This window comes from Microchirus variegatus, assembly GCF_963457635.1.
Source record: "Microchirus variegatus genome assembly, chromosome: 10".
Lineage (NCBI taxonomy): Eukaryota > Metazoa > Chordata > Actinopteri > Pleuronectiformes > Soleidae > Microchirus > Microchirus variegatus.
Genome location: NC_139811.1, coordinates 5,843,981 through 5,863,895, shown reverse-complemented (window position 1 = coordinate 5,863,895; position 19,915 = coordinate 5,843,981). Strand labels below are relative to the sequence as shown.

Sequence of the window (19,915 nt, the reverse complement as noted above, 5' to 3'; positions counted from 1 at the left end):
TTCTATTTTGTACTTTCTCATGTAAGATTTTGCCCAGATGAACCAAATCCATCCAAACTATAACGGCGCTTTTCCATTATACAGTTCTTGCACGGCTCGAATCGACTCTACTCTACTTGCGTTTTTGCTTTTCCATTAGTGATACCTGGTGCTCTTTTTTTTTTGGTACCTGCTCTGGTGGAGGTTCCAAGCGAGCTGAGCCGATGCTAAAATGTGACGTCAACAGAGTGCCGGTCACTGATTGGTCAGAGAGAGTCGTGAGCGAACAATGGCGAGCTGTTGATCGGTTAAAAAGACTTAAAGGGATAGTTCAGAATTTTGGACATAAGACCTATTTTCCAACTCAGCCGGTGTGATGGAGACGTCTGGAGACGTTTTCAAGAAATTTCATTCAGTTCTTCTAGTTGCCGCTGGTAGTTGGCTGGTATTATGGCAAGCGCAAGTCAATGGTACAAGTTAGCATGGCATTAGGAACACTCATACCACACCAGCGAACTCGGCAACTAGAAGAACTGAATTAAATTTTTTTGAAAACGTCTCCAGACGTCTCCATCACACCGGCTGAGTTGGAAAATAGGTCTTATGTCCAAAATTCCAAACTATCCCTTTAAAAATCCCCCCCAAAAACATGCGTTAATCTCCAATATCCTTTAGCGACAGCGTTGCCGAAAACCGACGATCGTGAACCGAATCACAACCCGTTCAGGAGTCTGCGCCCCGGTCACGCAGGAAGTTACGGAACAAATCTTTTTAATGGACTGATTCTAATGATTCAGTTACAGCGAAAACAACCGCTTTGCCCGTCACTACTGAAGTTTGTACGGTTGTGTCGCGAATAAAACGACGTCACGGCGGTTTCGTGCAGCCGTGCTATGATGACCCCGCTCTGATGAGGAGGAGGAGGAGGAGGAAGAGCTATAGTCATGAAAAATGAAATGTTTGATACCAAATTGGTGGAGTGCGAGAACTGTTAGTAATGTGTGTAATATGTAATATGTAATATGTAAGAATGTGGCCAAAAACAGTTACTACATTCAAATTCAAAATACCGAGGTCTTTTAGGTTTCGTTTTCTGACATAACTTCGTTTTCGGCAGCTTGGACTCTACTGACTGCAATGATTGGTAGACGACGGTAGGTGGCGCCACATGCCAAAACATGATTTCAAAACATAAACATGATTTGCAGTCTGCAAATATTTTGTCTGTACTGTTGTTGTTGGTGAGTTCAGTTTGTTATATGAACATTATTCCTGAGTCTCTGTGACATATTAGGAGGATTTCATGGCCAGTTGCTTTAGATTTATTACATAATGCACCTTTAAAGACTCTTATCCGAGAGGCGAGGGGTACAAATTTGAAAAAGCCTTAGAAAGTGAATTATTTGTATATACGTATATTTGGAGTTATTCTTTACAGAGTACATATAATGATCATTTTCACGGATGAATCTGTAAACCTTTCACAGACCCCTGCAGGGCAGTTATATGATGAGCAGCCGTGGATTAGACGACTATAACATCTGAACGCTTGTTTTCTGTGAGGTCACAGGGATTTTTATTTTTCTAAACCCCAACAGTTCAAATAAGGTCGGCTCGAGCTGAGGCGAACGTTTATTTGGAAGAGAGGCGTTCCGGAGATGGAAGGATGGAAGGATAGAAGGATGGACGCATGGACGGTTGGAAGAACGTCCCGAAAACACAACGTGTCCAGGCGCCAGAGACTTAAAAGTACTCGCCAGCACTGAGAGTATTTCTGCCCTTTTTTTCCCAGTATAAATCTTTCTTTTTCTGACAGCCTTCTTCTGTTTTGTTTTAAGACACCAATGAAACAAAACAAAAGAAAGCAGAAGCAGCTGTCAGTAACTTTTAGCTAACTCCTGTCTGTTGCTACCTTTACCATTTCTGAGTCCTGACTGAATAAAGTGCTCATCATTAAACATAAGAAACTGTAAAAAAAAAAAGATATTTAACAAAGACACAGTGATTGAATACAGATTTAAATGAAAGGATTTCACTCTAAATGTCACCCAATCCTTTTTGTTCAATGACACAAACACTTAGCATTTGTTTGTTTTAAGCATTTGCAGCGAGACTCCGCGAGTGGAAATTTTTAAACTTGCCTTCGCCGGCTGCCAAACGACTTAATGATGACACAGTTTCTACATGACCTCAATCCTACTTTGGCATCCGCGCTGCAATTCCCATCAGTTGTTATATACGCGGCTATATTGATTTATCTTCATTAAGCAGCAAAAATGTCCGCTTGGCTCGTTTATTGATTTGTTGTCGGGGTGGGGGGGGGGGGGGGGTTCTCGTGGGGTTTAACGGAAATGACTTTGATTGCGCGGGAAGGTGTTTAACGGCGAACGCTGGAAATGGCGTCTGTTTGACCTCTCGAGGTCAATAAGAACCTTTAAACACTGAGTTTACAGACGCTTTAAGTGGAAATGTTTAGCTAGAATAAGTGTTGAATAGCTCTAGGTTAGGTTATGTTTGTTGGTGAATTAATGCCCCCCCCCCTCACCAAATTCAGGACAGTGGCAACAAGACAGGAAGTTAGCCAAAAAGACAGGAAGTTAGCCAAAAAGACAGGAAGGCATTTTGACATAATAAATATTTTTAAACTGTAAAACAACACATGAATATTAGTGTCTTGAAACGTCTCGAGGTCAATAAAAACCTTTAAACAATGTGTTTAAAGACGCTTTAAGTGGAAATCTTTAGTTAAAATAAGTGTTAAATAGCTCTAGAAGTATCACAGTGACAGGTTTTTTCTCTTTTCCTTGCTGTTACTGTAAAATGTCAACAATCTTGTGAGGTTAGGTGATGTTTGTTGGTGAATTAATGCTTCCCCATCACTAAATCCAGGACAGTGGCAACAAGACAGGAAGTTAGCCAAAAAGGACAGGAAGTTAGCCAAAAAGACAGGAAGTTAGCCAAAAGATTGACAGCATTTGACATAAGTATTTTTAAACTCTAAAACAACACATGAATATTAGTTTAGATTAATATATAAACTAATATTAGGTTATGTTTGGTGGTGAATTATTGCCCATACCCTCCCCCCCTCACCAAATTCAGGACAGTGGCAACAAGACAGGAAGTTAGCCAAAAAGACAGGAAGTTAGCCAAAAGATTGACAGTTTTGGGAAAAAACCCTCAAACAAACCGAAATACTCTCTCTCTTTTAGCATAATTTAGTGGTTACAAAGGTTAACCAGAATCCAATGATTATATTAATGTTATGCGCGGTGGTGACAGGCCGACTCCCTGCAACTCGTTAGTGTTCGGTGTTTGTCGGTAAATCTACGACGTCAAAGTGTGTGAAGTGGGAAAAAATGTAAATGTGCCAGTATATCTGTATCAAAAATAACTTAAAAACTCAAGTTACACACATCGCCAACTTGTATATTTAGACTTATCCTCAACTTCAGTCACACAGTCACAGTTATCATGCTCTCCTCCACTGGCAGGAAGTCAGTGATTCTAACTTTAAATCACATTTTTTGAACACTTATAATAGATATTGCTCTTGTTTAACAATAATAAAAAAATAAAAAACTCCAGTCACCAGATTACTAGACGTGTATGTAGAGATTACTATTATCTATTACTATTACTATTATTTTGGGCCATAACAGTGAACTTGGACATAGATCACTGGCTTTTCATGAGAAGATTTAAGCACCGTGTCTTTCCACCATCTATTAACTTGGACAAATCTGTCCAAAAATGCTCCGATGTGTATTGTAACATGATTTTTCTTCTGTGTGCCTGTTTCTTCACGGGGGGCCAGGAACTGTAAATTCAACTAATTCAACAACAGCATTATTTTGGTTTTATTAGCGTAGCCTGACTTTGAGACGATGTCAAACATATCAGGAGCCAGAAAGAGGGGTGGTCCTCTCCGCCTGTGACAATAGCTTTAAAACTCATATTTTCATTCAGTTTTTGGGGGAGGATTTGAATTCCGGAAGCTGCTAATTTAAGCCCCGTAGATCCTTGGCAATCGACGGACACTAAGTCCAAATGACGCCAACGGTCGTCCGATACGCGGGCACTTCCTGTGTCGCTGTAAAGACGGAGGAAGAAGAAGAAGAAGAGACTTTTTTTGCAGAACACCTGGTGAGAAGACTCCCTCCTGTGGACGTTCTTGAACCCGTTGCCCCCGGCAATCCAATACAGCCCCCCCCCCCCACCATCAACACACACACACACCGTCTCCCTCCTCTCTCTCTCTCTATATACCAGCCTCGCTGCTGCTGCTGCTGCTGCTGCTGCTGCTGCTCAATTACAGCCATAATGGTTCATTTCTGCACCCCGAGACACACGATACACCGGAGCAGCCCGGATTCTCAGCGAGACTCTTGGCCCCCGAAAGTCTCAAACTCTGGGAGACAAAGGAGTGTGTAGCAGCAGCAGCAGCAGCAGCAGCCCTATAGAAAACTGGAACTGGCTCCCAACTCATTAACAATCACATCCTCCTCCTCCTCCTCCTCCTCCTCCTCCTCCTCCTCCTCCTCCTCCTCCTCCCTCCCCATCACCACCTCCTGGTTTTTATGACGATTATATATCACGGGCGATAGCTGAAAATCCGGTGGACTTCTCTCTCTCTCTCGCTCTCTTTTTCTTAAACTATTGTTTTATTTCTTTCGTTTCGTGCACGTTATTGTTAGAATTTTCACTCGAGGGCGCTTTGGTGAAGTTGCAAGGCCGTGGTCCCCCCCCCGCCCACCCCCAAAAACCGCCCCACACCCCCCCCCCCCGATTCTTAAATGTGCCTGTGGAAATAATGATTGTAATGGTTTGCAGCTGAGTAGAGGGAGCTGTGAATGACATTATGATTGTGGTACAATTACGGAGAGCATGAAAACAGACTGTCAGTCACAGTAATGAGTAATGACTCAAATAACACATTTAGGACCAACACATAAAGTAATTATATACAATATATATATATATATATATATATATATATATAAAAAAAATAAAAAAATAAGAATAGTAATTGATGCGTACCCTGTATGAATCTGATACTACAAAGCATTCAGGCATCCCGGGGCCTCGGGAGGGCTCTTCGTTCACGAGAAAGGTTTCGGTCGCCTGAAAAATGTAACACAACAGTGGTTTAATCATCAGTTGACACTTAAATAATAATAATTTTAAAAACACAACAATTATTAGAAAAAGCTGATTTTTTTCGGATATCAGAATCTTCCTGTACTAAATTAAATCATGTTCACACACAGTGTGTAAGTGTGTGTGTAATTGTGAGTCCATATGCCGCACAGGCCCGAGCGAGGGCCCGACCCTCTGCCAGTCACCGCCGTTTGAACGGGGGGGGGGGGGGGGGGGGGGGGGGCGATGTGTTTTCGCTGCCCTTGCACTACTGCTGCACATTGGCATTTCCTCTCTGGACTATACTTCACCTGCACTTTTCAGTCATCACACACACTACACACACACACACACACACACACACACACACACACACACACACACACACACACACACACACACTACTCACAAGCGTACAAAAGAGACCTATGTTGCATTCACTGACAGACGCAGCTAAAGTGTTTATTCCAAGTGTTTGTTTCCATTCACCGCAGTTCATTTGTATGCTGCGGGGACGCGGCAGCAGCAGCAGCAGCAGCAGCAGCAGCAGCAGCGCAGACGTGGACTCTGCAATGAATGAGCATCCATTGCAGAGTCCTGTGCTGTCAACTGAGGCGACGCGGATGGGGAGGGAACCACGGGCTGAGAAACTGGATCGAGGACAGTGGGGTCAAGTTCTGGCTCACTTACCCCGCGGGTCGTAGTTTAAGCACAAACCGCTGTCCCGATTCTCAGAAAAATTAAGTTGAGGGCCAAGTTTAAGGGCTGTATCGCCCTCAATATTGAGATTTTTTACGAGACCACCCTTGGGAGCAAGGGCTACCCAGAATGCATTGCGTGTTTTCACATAACAAAGATGGCACCGAAAGCAGCGAAACGAGTACGCTACAAATGAAGTATTTTCTTTGTTAATAGAGATATAAAAATGATGAAAACCATTGTATTATCTTAGTTTAGGCCCATATTATGGATTACTGACGTCATTGTTGCGTAACATTTATTTTAATTTTTTACGATCTTTTGTCAATAGTCGGCCGGTGCGGACAAGCGATGGTTTGCTATGGTTTACTTTTCAATAAGTCGTGGTGTGTGGTAACTGTCAGCTGAATATGTCCGTGGTTGTGGTATTTGTATGAGTATCATCTTATAACTAACTGACAACCTAATAACTTGACTGACAAACGGATCGTAATAAAAAATCGCGACGTAAATGTGTTATTCTTCTTCTTCTTCTTTTTTGGAGTCGACAGACTGGACGCAGCTTTCACGTTATTCTGCCCCCTACAGTCTGAAGACGTATCTGCATTTAAGGGGTGTCCCATTTCTAAGTGACAAAATAACCCTCAACACTTGGTTTTGAGGACCAGTTAAGATTGAGGGTTAAGATAGGAATTGGAATTGGCCCTTAGTCTAAAACTTGTTAGATGATGGTTAAAAAAAACGGCTGGATTTACAGAAATCACCAAGAGTTAAAGACGTGAAAGTTTCCCCTCACAAAGGCAGAAGTGTATAGTTGCTGCAGAATAATCCTATTTTCCCAAGAACTTTATGTTCTAATCTGTCGAAATACCTTAACCCAGAAACAAACAAGGACCCCCGAAAACACACGGGGAACAAACATCGCTCGTAGCCAGCAGCAAAAAAAAATGTAAAGTTATACTATTAAACTGGCATGTGAGGTAAACAATTTTTTTTTAAACAGACATTAGATGAACTTAAGCATTTACATGTGCACATAAATACACACATATGCACACGCACACACGCGGGGGACTGTAGCTGAACAAATACATGCGCAGACACATGCGTAAACACACGGCACTATAATAAGTACCAGACTCGGGGCTAACCGAGCTGTGGCTGCAGACTCGGGCTATTCATATCCTCCAGAATGAGAGGTTACAGCTCGCAGTCTTTTTCTCTCCCCGAGACTGCAGCACAGGAAGGTTCGCCATCGTCGAGCGAGCGCAAGATTCCACTCTCCACGTCGTCTGTGGCGACCGACGCTCTCTCTCGCCATTTAACATAAGATTAACGTTGGGTTTCTGTTTTCTAGCACCGTCGCTAGACTCTGTGCGAGTTTCGCTCGGTCACACAGAGTCAGTGCCGGAGTCGTCCAAGTCGACTAAGAAAACACTCGCCGTGGCATCCGACCTCGGGCCTGTCATCATTAATATGTGGGGAAACGCTGGAGGAAAACCATTTGAAACCATTGGTCCCACTAAATAGTGCCCTTGTCAAGCTCTGCCGGGCTCTCTGATGAGATTCTTAACTGTGTGGTACACGTGAAGGATGTATTTTTCTCTCCGCTGGTAAACGCAGAGTGAAGCCGCGCTGGTACAGAAGTCATTTATTTGGGTTGGGAGATGATTTGTGTCGCGTCGACCGTGGACTTTCGGTTCAGGCTCAGTTTAACAACGTAAACAATGAGGTCTGGACAGCGGGATTAACATATTAATCTGATTAAGACTATGGTCACGTAAACAAGAGTTTGTGATTACCTGAAATCTGTGTGCTATACTTTGTTGGTAATCTACAGACATGGGTGTATAAATATATACACATATATGTGTATATATACATATTTACATATATACACTATATATACACACATACATATACATATGTGTGTGTGTATATATAGTGTATATATAGTGTATATATGTATATGTATGTATGTATATATGTGCACATATATATATACATACATATAAACACATATACATATATATAAACATATAAACACATATACATATAAATATATATACATACATATATATATATGTACACACACACATGCATACATATATATATATACATATATACATATAGATACACTATATATACACACATATATATATATACACAATATATAAATGTACACACACACACACATATATATACATACATATAAACACATATACATATATATAAATATATATACATACATATATATATATGTACACACACACATGCATACATATATATATATACATATATACATATAGATACACTATATATACACACATATATATATACACAATATATAAATGTACACACACACACACATATATATACATACATATATACACATATACATATATATATATGTATACATACATATATATATATATATATATATATATACGTACACACACACATATACATACATATATACATATAGATACACTATATATACACACACACATATATATAAACAATATATATATACGTACACACACACATATACATACATACAGTATATATATACATATATATATATATACATATAGATACACTATATATACACACACATATATATAAACAATATATATATATACGCACACACACACGTATATACACATATACATATATATAAATATATATATAAACATATATATACAAATATACTGTATATACACACACATATATATAAATATATATATACAGTTTATATGTACTCTGCAGCGTGGGAACATATTTTGTCTTTTTCTTGCTTCCTGGTTTTGTGGAATATAAAATGAGGCTGATTTTGTTATGAGGTTGGTGGTTAAAGTGAAGCGTTGGTGTTTATATTGATTCTATTATTGTCAGACTAATGAAAGCACTCAAAGAGCAGCACATCTCTGGCAAAGGGGCGACTCTCTCCGTTCTTTGTATCCAGATGAAAAATCCAATTATCTTTTCTCTTGGGCCAAAAGCCACAACTTCATTTCATCAAATTTAATCAAAAAATTCCCTTGTTTACTTTACGAGTTTATGCAGCTCACAGACAAATATCTATCGATGTATACAAAAAAAATGACATGAATATAATGAACTCGCTTATATTTGACAAATGTTTTTTTTATATATATATAGTAATGATGCACAGTATACAATCAGAAAAATTTAAATATTCACATCTATTCAGTTTTTACTTAAGATAAGAGGCAACAAAAACAATCCCAACGACGACGACGACGTACGAACAATAGAGGAAAACATCGTTTACGGTCAACGCCAAGTTTCCATCGCAGAGCTCGGGTTATGTCTTCACAGAGCGACGGTGACCACGGAGCATCTATCAAATCACAGGAAAAAGCCTTTGAAGAACTAAATACTATTTTTATAATCGTAGCCGTGGGTCAGATGTGGAAGAAGGGGGTCGGTCGCGCTGATGAACCCGCAGAGAATTATTCTCTGACTCTGCACTTTTACTCAATAATTATGGGATTTAACAGCAGATTCGCTGTTATTGGGGGTTTTTTTTGTTTTTTTTTTCTGGCGACTCGTGTGTTCTTAGACCGCCTGCGTTGTGATTTCAGCTGCGTCTGGTGAGAAAAGACGTCGGTGGAGACCGTTGCAGTTGAAAAGGAAGGTGAATATTAGACTTTTGAAATTAATTTTCCTCCGTATCTGCTGCTGGTCGTAGATTTCATCAATGTTTGAACTAGAATTAGTCATTTTTTGCACACAGTCTTGTCCAATAATTTGGCGTTTATTGCACACCAGTTGTGAACAGGAGCAATAAGGGGGTTGGTGCCTTGCTCAAGGGCACCGCAGCCCTTGAGCCATCCCAGGATTGAGGGTTCCTTTCCTCTTCACCATCGTCGGCCTATGCACTCTTAGAAATAAAAGTGCTAAGTAGAACCATATAAGGTTCTTTGGCTTGTCCTCATAGAAGAACCCTTTTTGGCTCCAGGTAGAAAATGGTTCTACCTGGAGCCCTTTTGGAGGGTTCCACCAAGAACCCTTTTTAACACTAGGTTAAATCACTTTAACACACGTTAACGCGTGACACGTTTCCATGACGACTGACCCGAAAAAGACGCGAGTGCCGCGAAACGCGGAGTCCAGGCCCCGTTTACCAGTTAGCTCCGTTAGCTGCATTAGCTCCTTTCAGCGCCGTTAGCGCACCCACAGTCGAACTGGAGCGGTCTTAAACGAAAAAAGCAGTGCTACAAATAGCTAGCGTACCTGTGTACTGCGTATGTGTGCCTCTGTTTTTAAAGTTTAGCGTCACTTTAGAGACTCATTTTAACAATCCGGAGTCACGTAAAACATAACGTCAAGCGCGTCTTTTTATAAAGGTTCCACCTGGAAACCTTCTGGAGGGTTCCACCAAGAACCCTTGAAAAACCCTTTATTCAGGATAGGGGTTTTAAAGGGTTCTCTGGATCAAAATGGTTCTTATTGGAACCATTAGTGTTACCAAGAACCCTTGAAAAACCCTTTCTAGGGGAAAAGGGTTTCCAGAAGTAAATGGTTCCAGGTAGAACCTCAGCCTATGTAGAAGGATCGTTTTGGAACCCTTATGTCTAAGAATCTAAGAATTATTATCTATTCATATTTCCCACTCCTAGCTAGCGTGCTACACTGTAAGCTAGCCTCTTGCCCATGGTCAGATAGGGGATTAGCTCCCGGTGCAGCCACATTGACCCTAAAAGGGATAAGTGGGAAAGATAATGGATGGATTTTGGCATTAGTATTGCTTTGCATTTTCAATTACTAACGCCTCTATAAAGCTGCTTTACTCGCGCAATGTATTTGTTATTTTAAAGCTGCTACATGAGAGCTTCGTGTACTGGTCCAACGTGTCCAACTCTCCTAAAATCACAACTTTAAACTCAGTCTCCGAAGATTCAGATGGCGAAGCTACACTTTGACTCGCTGGGACGAACATCTGTCCCGCGCGATCCGATCACGTGCGGACTGGATCAAGTACAGGGCTGAACATTTCCAATCCGTCCTGAACGCATCCTCGGATCTGATCACAGAAACCCACATTTGAAAGTGGTTAGCGAGGAAGCATGCGGTCACGTTTCCGGAGCGGACGCGGTTCTGTCCTCGGGCGGACGCAGTTTTTTGTTTACACAAAATCGGCACCCGTGCGCTGATTTATTTACAGCGTGTTTCACGCTACGGCGGTGCGAGTAGAGCTTTGATTTCCCCCAGCGTCGCTCACGCAGACGCACGCCCAAACACGTCGACGTTGAAGCCGGGGCTTAAAAAATATAACTTTGTTCTTGCAAACAGATGAGAGCAGTGTGTGTGTGTGTGTGAGCGAGTGTGTTTGAATAAAGGGCAGGGAACAGGATGTGCAGGATGCACTTTAATGCCAGGTGTGAACACTTGGACTCAGTCGTGCTACATCCACATGTGAACACGGCCAATAATGTATTCAGAGTGGAAACATTCCTCTTAATTTCCTCGTGTACCGACGCTACGCTCTTTTTTAGCCCCGGGAAAACTTTATTGGCACTTCGACGGCACACATGTAGAGGAGCACGGGACGGAATTTAGCTTCTTCTGGGTCAGTGAAAACGTACATCTACATGCACATGTCTGCAGATGTGCAGATTGTTATTATTGCTTGTAAGGCTGTTGGCATTTTGAACAAAAACGAGGATGATGATGACTATTTATTAGTGTGATCAGGTTTGAAGCACAAAGAGCGATTGTGTAGGGCGAGGAAAAGTTCATGGTTTTGCTTGATTCCATTGAGCTGTCACTCTAAAAACCCAGTAGCCAATCAGCAGGCAGCCTCCTAAGACCCGCCCACAAACAAAAAAACCACTATGCAAAGAACTAAGTGTATTTTCAAACAATAAAATACAATATTTTTGAATGATTAAATCGAATGAAATAATTTTTTGCTAAAGCTAATTCCCATCCTTTTTGCTACAAAGTCAACAGCGCTAACCACGACACCGACCGTCTGGCCCTATATAGCATGATGCTAACACTGTAAAATCCATAAAAGGCGTCAAAACACACCAATGTTGGGGTCACGACCTGTTGGAGAACTCTCACTTAAGCCTTTTATTTTTAACACAAAATTGTGAGTGTATACCAAATGAGTCGGTATGAAAACAGGTCTGTACCAAGTTTTAAAAAGTAGGGGCCGCTACAAACATGACTGGCAGTGGTCAGCAGAAATTATAGCACCATAACAATCCCACTCATGCTGATCGGAGCAGAAGCTGCGAACATTACAGTGTGATTTGCCCTGGCATGGTTATCGCTACAACGTTGCGTTTATGCTAGTGCTGGGCACTGGGTTAAATCACGCTAACGCACGTTAACGCATGACGCGTTTCCATGACGACTGACCGGAAACAGACGAGAGTGACGTCATTGTTTACGTGCCGCGACACCGGAGTCCAGGCCCCCGTTTACCAGTTAGCTCCGTTAGCTCCTTTTAGCGCCGTTAGCACGCCTACAGTCAAATTGGAGCGGTCTGTTAAAGAGCAGAGCTTCAAATAACCAGCGTACCTGTGTACTGCGTATGTGTGCCTCTGTTTTTAAAGTTTATCGTCACTTTAGAGACTCATTTTAACAATGCGGAGTGACGCAAACATGACGTCAAGCGCGTCTTTTCCCGGTCAGTCGTCATGGAAACAGGTCAACACTAGTTTTAATGTTAGAGTTGAGTTTGGGAGAGCAAATGCTTACGTGCCGCTGCACCGTTTATCACTTAGCTCCGTTAGCTGCGTTAGCTCCTTTAGCGCCGTTAGCGCGCCTACAGTTGAACTGGAGCGGTCTGTTTATTAAACGCAGCGCTACAAACTCTGATTTAAAAATTTTGCGTTACTTCAGAGACTCATTTTTACAATGCGGAGTCACGTAAAACATGACGTCAATCGCGTCTTTTAGCCGTCAGTTGTCATGGAAATGCGTTAACGTTGACGCCGTTAACCGCCGTTAGTTTACGCTAACTTCCTGTGGTCCTGTCCGAAGCAACGTCCTGACCAAACATTGGTTTCCATAGGAATGAATGCAACTGCAATAGCAGTGGACTCTCACACAGAGCTAAGAGCTATTTGATATATCAAGCACAAGGAATGGGGTGGGGGGGGTTGGGGGTTATTGTTCGTACAACAGTGACACAATCCCGCTTGGAAAGCAAAGCACCTGCATATTCTGGATAAACAATAATCCATGAAAGACTTCCATGTTTCCTCACGATTGCTCCACAAACAAACTTCCGCTCCTCATCACTTTACAACACTTTCTCCAGCATCACAGACCCCCCCCCCCCCCTCTCCCCCCTCTCCCCCAACCCAAATTCAGCCTTAATTGTAACCTCATTCTTCACCTGGTAACAAGCTAACAAACCTGTGCAGATGTGGTAAGCACATCAAAGACAAGGGGAGGCAGGGATGGGAGGGGGAACTTGTTTGTAGAAAGAAAAAGAGAAGAAGAAGAAGGAGGAGGAGGAGGAAAAAAAAGAAAACGACTATGAATATGAAAGGTGGTGGTGGTGGTGGTGGTGGTGGTTTGGGGGGGGAGGTGGGGGGGGGGGGATTTACGTTGTGTGAGTCCAAGCCAGCGCCACCTCAGGGAGGAACGCTGGAAAAATGTGATATTTTACACCTGCATCTCAGGAGGTGAGGAATAAGAGACGGGGAGCGGGGGAGGCAGTAATTAGAGCAGCGTGTGTGTGTGTGTGTGTGTGTGTAGGATTTCTCCATGTTTCTGGGGCTTGCCGTCGGTTCTTTTTTTTTTTTTTTTACCCAGCATTCAATTTGTTACGACACACACACACACACACACACACACGCGTGGCGGGTGCCAGATTATTAAAAAATGCTAAAAACCTGGTAACGAATGTTTGAAAAAAAAAAAAAAAAAAGTGTTGAAAATTTAAACAAATATGCTAATGTTGTTGCGGTGATAAATAGCAGGCGAGCTCTGTTTAATGAATAATGCTATTGGCTCTAATTCCTCATTAAGGCCCTAAAAGACGAAGAGTGGGGAGAGGAGGAAAATACCGGTATTGTCGTCGTCCTCCCTCCAAACCCCCCTCTGAAGGCAGGAGATGCCGACATCTTCCCCCAAATTAAGTCGATTCGAATTACCGCGTTACGCAGCTGGTGTGCAGTCTGCGGCGTCCTGCGAAACCAATTAACGTCGAGGGTTAAGTCTTGATAAAGTAACATAGGCAGGGGTTGGGAATGAGATGGAAGAGTTAAGAGCGTTATGTGATCAGTCTGAGCTCCGCGGGGATAAACTCGGTCCTCCTTCATGCAGCGAAAGGAAGGAAAAAAAGAAAAAATCCCAAAGACAGAAATCTAATTGAAGAAATGTGTCAGTGTTATGTGAGGTGATTTTGGAGTTTCCACGGGCAAACTAAATCCAGTCTGATCTGCGGGGGCTGGAATTATCCCCGTATACTGGAGCACGGAGAGAGGTCTGTTTTACTTCAGCGTATACAGTCGCTTGTTTAAAGGAACCTCTGAGGCTCCTGCTGTTTCTCTTCTGCGTTTTTTACATACGTAAACAAAAAGGCCCGCGCTTAACCGCGCGTCTGAAACTGCAGTGTGACTTTTGTCGCGTTCTTCGTCTGAAAACGAACTCCGTCAGGCAGAACTATCAGACCTGACCGTGTTGTGTGGGAGAGCAGTGGCATTTCATCCTGTCAAACTGACAAAGGACCAGGTTTATGGAGCTCTGCAACTCACTGCTGATACATTTCGTGGACACTTCGTTGACGCATGACGCGTTTCCATGACGACTGACCGGAAAAATATGTGCGTGACGTCATCTTCACGGGACTCTCGATTGCTAAAATCATCGCTAAAGTAATGCAGTTTTTACAGACACCGTACCAGTTAGCTCCTTTAGCGCTGTTAGTTCCTTTAGTGCCGTTAGTTCCTTTAGCGCCATTAGCTCCTTTAGTGCTGTTAGCTTCTTTAGCACCGTTAGCTCATTTAGCGCCGTTAGCCTGCCCTACATTCGAACTGGAGCGGTCTGTTTTAAAGAGCAGCGCTACAAATAACCAGCGTACTTCGTATGTGCGCCTCTGTTTTTAAAGTTTAGCGTTACTTTAGAGACTCATTTCAAGAATCGGGAATCACGTAAACATGACGTCACGCGTCTTTTTCCGGTCAGTCGTCATGGAAACACGTCACGCGTTAACGTTTCGCTACATTTGTAGCGCTGCTCATTTCGTTCAATAAACAGAACACTCCAGTTAGACTATAGGTGCGCTAAACGAGCTAACGCAGCTAATGGAGCTAACTGGTAAACGGTGCTTGGATTCCGATGCCGTGGCACGAAAAACTGCGTTATTTTAGAGACTAATTTTAAAAACCGGAAGTCATGTGAACATGACGTCATTTCCGGTCAGTCGCCATGGAAATGCGCCAAGCGTTAACGTTGAGGCCGTTCCCGGTGTTTCCAGTCATACTAAGAACTGAAGTGGCTGGTATAGAATCAACATTTTAACATGTATTGAAGAAATTCGGAAAATGCACATTAATACAAGGCCACTTTTGTGATTTTGCTGCCCTCTAATATTGAAAGAACAACAAAAGTGACACTGGTTTGGAGAAAATGTTCCATGAGTATCAATAACAGTGAAGCACAGGCTGCTCTGAGGTCAAATCAAACCCTGCTCAGGGCCCCATAAAGGCTTGGGCCGGCCCTGGTCCTGGTGTGCAGTCGTCTCTCTCTCTCCATCTGTCTTGACATTAAAACGAATCGCACGATGCTGGAATGTCACCAGGTGACACGAGATCCAAACACGGAGAGCGTTTGTGCGTGAGCGTCGTCTGGTTTGAATGTAACGTGACGTCGTGTTTGTATTTAAAGTTACACACAGTTACAGTTTGAGAAGAAGACTGAAGACGTCTTAGGACGTGAACTGTCTGACGCGAGGCTTACTTGTGAGGGAGGGAGATGTAAAGGATTTGAGGACGTGTATTAGAGCCTCTGATGCATTGAATTATGGGGGAAAAAAAGCAGGATGTGGCGTTTCTGGAATTTCGCTCAAACGAAGAAGTAAGAAGAAGTCGGGACATCGCAGCATCTGCTGCTTACATTTCTTCTCCGAGTCTCAGGAGTCACCCGAACTTTATGGAGGTGGAACACTGAGCCTCTTTAAGTCCTGTTTTTCTTTTTGCATTTACAATTTATTTGTATTTTTCTAAAAAACACTAACTAACAAGTATTTATTTGAGTGCAACAAGGATCACAGAAGCAGAATCTGTCATGATCGTGGCTCTACAGTGGTGCGTGCACTCATTTCAGGAAGCAGGGGTTTAAAAAGTGGAAAAAGGGCACCTCTCTTCCCTCGAAATCTTAAACTTACTAACATATTTATTCATTTCACCATACGCTTATGCCAATGTTCAATAACCCTTTTTTCTTACTAAATTAATGTGTAAAAAAAATTCAATTTTGGGCATTATTTCACAATTAATTGACAATTCTTGCTATAAGGGCCACATACAAAGACACGGTTGGTGTAGTGGTTAGCACTCTTGCCTTTGCAGCAAGAAGACTCGGGTTCCTGGGTTCATGCCGCGTTTGGAACAACTTTGGAACAAGGGCCTTTCTGCAAGGAGTTTGCATGTTCTCCCCCGTGTGTGCGTGGGTTTTTTTTCTCCGGCTTCTCCGGCTTCCTCCCACAGTCCAAAAACATGGGATATGGGGATTAGGTGAATTGGTCACTCTAAATTGACCGTAGGGTGTGAGTGTGCGAGTGAATGGTTGTTTGTGTCTCTATATGTGGCCCTGTGATGGACTGGCGAACTGTCCAGGGTGTACCCACCGCCTATCGCCCAATGTCTGCTGTGATAGGCACAGCGATCCTCTGGTGGAGGATAAAGCGGTAGATAATGGATGGATGGACAAAGATTAAATTAAAACAGAAATGAATAAAAAAACATTCTAAAACGGGTGCTTATTTGGTCAGAGGGCAAAAGGGCAGACGCTCGAGCCCAATCAACGCGGTTTTCATGGCTTCTGTGTTAAAACAGCAGCCTCAAAAACCAATCTCACCCCCCCCCCCCTGAGCTGGGACATTCTAATATTTATGTTGCCTTCTTCTTCTTCAAAAAAGTACACGGGGAAAGTCTTACAGCACCACATGAGCTATCACAGGCTGCCCTGTGAGCCTGAAGCCTTTATTTATTTTTCCAGGCTAACGTCAAGGCCAGGACAAACATAATAGTATAATATTCTGTGTACAGTGAGGAGGGGGGGGGGGGTGGATTGGGGTGGGGGATGACATCACTGTTAGCAACAACAGCCAAGACGGAGATCACACAAGACTCTGGAAAACCACTTGTCTGATCATCATCATCATCATGTGGCAGCTGCTCAGAAAACACACACATACACACACAATTATATATATGTGTATATATGCATTTGCCTCTCATACAATCTGCACATGACACATATGGAGACGATGTTTATGAAGGTCTGTTGCGTCTGTTTTTGTCCTGGGTCACACTAAAATAATTAAAAAAAAGCAGTGGCACACATATAAAAACAGCTAATAATCTCCCCAGAATAAAAAAAAACTGGTGTTTGTGTATTTGCTGAGATGGAACATCCGCCTCAGGGGGGGGGGGGAAGCTAAACTCATCCCTGACACTGATTGACAGATGCCTCCAGAGCTTTCTGACTAACCTCGCGTGTACAGCTGCAGCGTTTGGCAATAACAAATTCACCATATAGACCTTTTTTTTCCTTAAATACATTTAAGGAAATGAGAGAAAGAGGTGAGCGCTGCCTCTTTTTTTCTAAGTAGGAGAATAACAAGTGGAGATAATCCCCATGTGAGCGCTGTCCTGAATTCTGTATCGTTTTCTTTTTTTACTGATGAGCGTCTTGGGCAGCTGCCATGTCAGCGAGGATGTGTGCGTAAACAAATAATTATTCATACTAATAATCTCCTCATATTCATGTGCAAATAAGTTCCCTTTCCTGGAATCTAAGCAGCTACGTTCAAGGTTGTATGTGGGAGGTTCGCCCCCAAACTCTGACTCATTTGTTGCCAAAAAAAAGAAGAAGAAGAAGAAGACGAAGAAAAGAGAATTTATCTTAGGGTCAAGGACGTGTGAGAGCTATATATCATGATTCTGTGCACGGAGCAAGACTCGTTTTGTCCAAATGTGTGGAGTCACAAGCTCAGAGGAAATATTGGTTTCCCACTGAGGTTGAATCAGGGTCAGTTCTGAGCCAAAGCAATAAATAAATAAATTAAATCTAATATTTTCAGATTAGCCTCAAAACATAATTAAGAGTGAAAACTACTTCTTTGAGATGTTGCAGGATTTTCCTTAAATTACACAAATAAATCACCATAAGGAGATGAGAACATGTGCTGGAGCTGTTGTGCGTAATTACGCACGAAAAAACCCCACATAAAAGTTTGTTCCAAACGTCTTATTCCAAAAAGTCTCCAAACTCTGCACCTTACAAAGCTAAGCTGCGTGTAAAGCACGTGTCTATAAATAGTCCACAGACAGACAGACAACTCCACATCAGAGAAAAGTGTAACGAGAGTATAGAGTAAAAAAAAAACGACAGAAGGCAGTGGGCAAGCGGCGGTGACCTGAGAGGGCTGGACACTGATTTTGGCCAATAGTATTAACAAGAAGAAACTTTGGCAATATTATTTTAAGTGACAATTGAAATTGTCAACAAAAAAAAAAGTTGCTGCAGCAGAAACATTTAAATGTTTAAATTTGCAGCATTAAGGTAAATTCTCCACGTTGAAAATTGACGTTAATAACAACACACAGGTAACTGTAACACACACACACACACACACACACACACACACACACACACACACACACACACACACACACACACACACACACACACACACACACACACACTGAAGTTCTTTTCTCTGCGTGCCTTTTTCCTGCATTAAATCACAACAATGAATCTGAAGGCTTGACTGCATAAATGAGAAAATTATTGGTTTACATAGCACGTACCATTGTGGTGTGGGGAAATGTGCCAACACTCTCAGAGACCCATTTCCACTCTGAAAAGTTCGGCTTCCAAAGGAAGAAGGAAAAAAAAAAGTGTGTGGGAGAGAAAAAGAGAGAGAGAGAGACACAGACAGAGAGACAGAGAAGCTGCTCTGGTTCTCTCGTTCAGCTGGGCCTTGATACCGGAAGCAAAACAGCACTAACGCGCGGCCTGGTGTCCGGTAAACACTTTATTTTTGGGGGGGTGGGAATTTTTTGGAGTCAGGTCTTCTCTCGGAGGACGCAGCAGCTGTGTAATCCAATTCTTCTGCTTCTTCTTCTTCGTGCAAAAGTGTTTATGTTCGGGTTCAACTTATGACGTCCCCGTGAAAACCGTCGGTGCGCCACGCTCTCTCTCTCTCTCACACACACACACACTCCTTCTCGCTCTCTCTTTCCTGTAAAGTCCACGGAGTGACCGCGCGCGCTCTGCGCCACCGACACAGTCACAGTGTGATCCCCGAGTGAACAGAGCAGGAGTGAGGCTGCTGCTGCTGCTGCTGCTGCTGCGCCGACAGTGAGTATATCCTGCGCTCGCACCAAATCAGCTGTTGCTCCTTCAGAGAGGACGAAGACGACGACGCCGCGCGCTTTCCTCCGCGTTCATGCTCCTGCTCCTGCTCCTGCTGCTGCTGCGTGGAAGAAAAAGAAAGTGTGGAGTTACCTCCTCGCTGCTTCCTCCACCTGCTCCTGCAAAGTCGCAGTTTAGAACCAAACACACACACACACACACACGCAGCAGAGCGGCGCTGCAGCGCGCAGTTGGTGAGAGCGCGCGCGGTGGGACTTTTAGTGGGCAATGGCACGCCGGGGGGGGACTGTGCGCAATCGGTGAAATCCACGTCTCTCCCTCTCTGTGTGTGTGTGAAACACAGAATGCTGGATGTGCCGCTCACGCACGCACGCACCACTAATAAGGAGAAGGACGGGGACGCGCGGTGTCCTGTGGCCTTTGCCGGAGAAGCGCAGCTCAGATCGGCGCAGCGCAGAGCAGAGCGGGAGCAGCGTGGTGAATTATTAATAACCAGAGCGGT

General features: G+C 43.0%; 1 protein-coding gene across 3 annotated transcripts in view; it reads right to left on the bottom strand.

Annotated features, from left to right (window-relative positions):
- Nucleotides 1-19,556, bottom strand: part of nfixb (nuclear factor I/Xb) — a 170,702-nt gene extending 151,146 nt beyond the window's left edge. For all 3 annotated transcript variants that reach the window (XM_083896322.1, XM_083896323.1, XM_083896324.1), the window contains exons 1-2: nt 18,846-19,556; nt 5,020-5,103 (exon numbers count right to left, since the gene is read on the bottom strand). In XM_083896322.1, the coding sequence (XP_083752448.1) occupies nt 5,020-5,103; nt 18,846-18,848 (87 nt within the window). In that variant the 5' untranslated portion in view covers nt 18,849-19,556. The remainder of the gene's footprint in view (nt 1-5,019; nt 5,104-18,845) is intronic.
- Nucleotides 19,557-19,915: the final 359 nt, after the last annotated feature.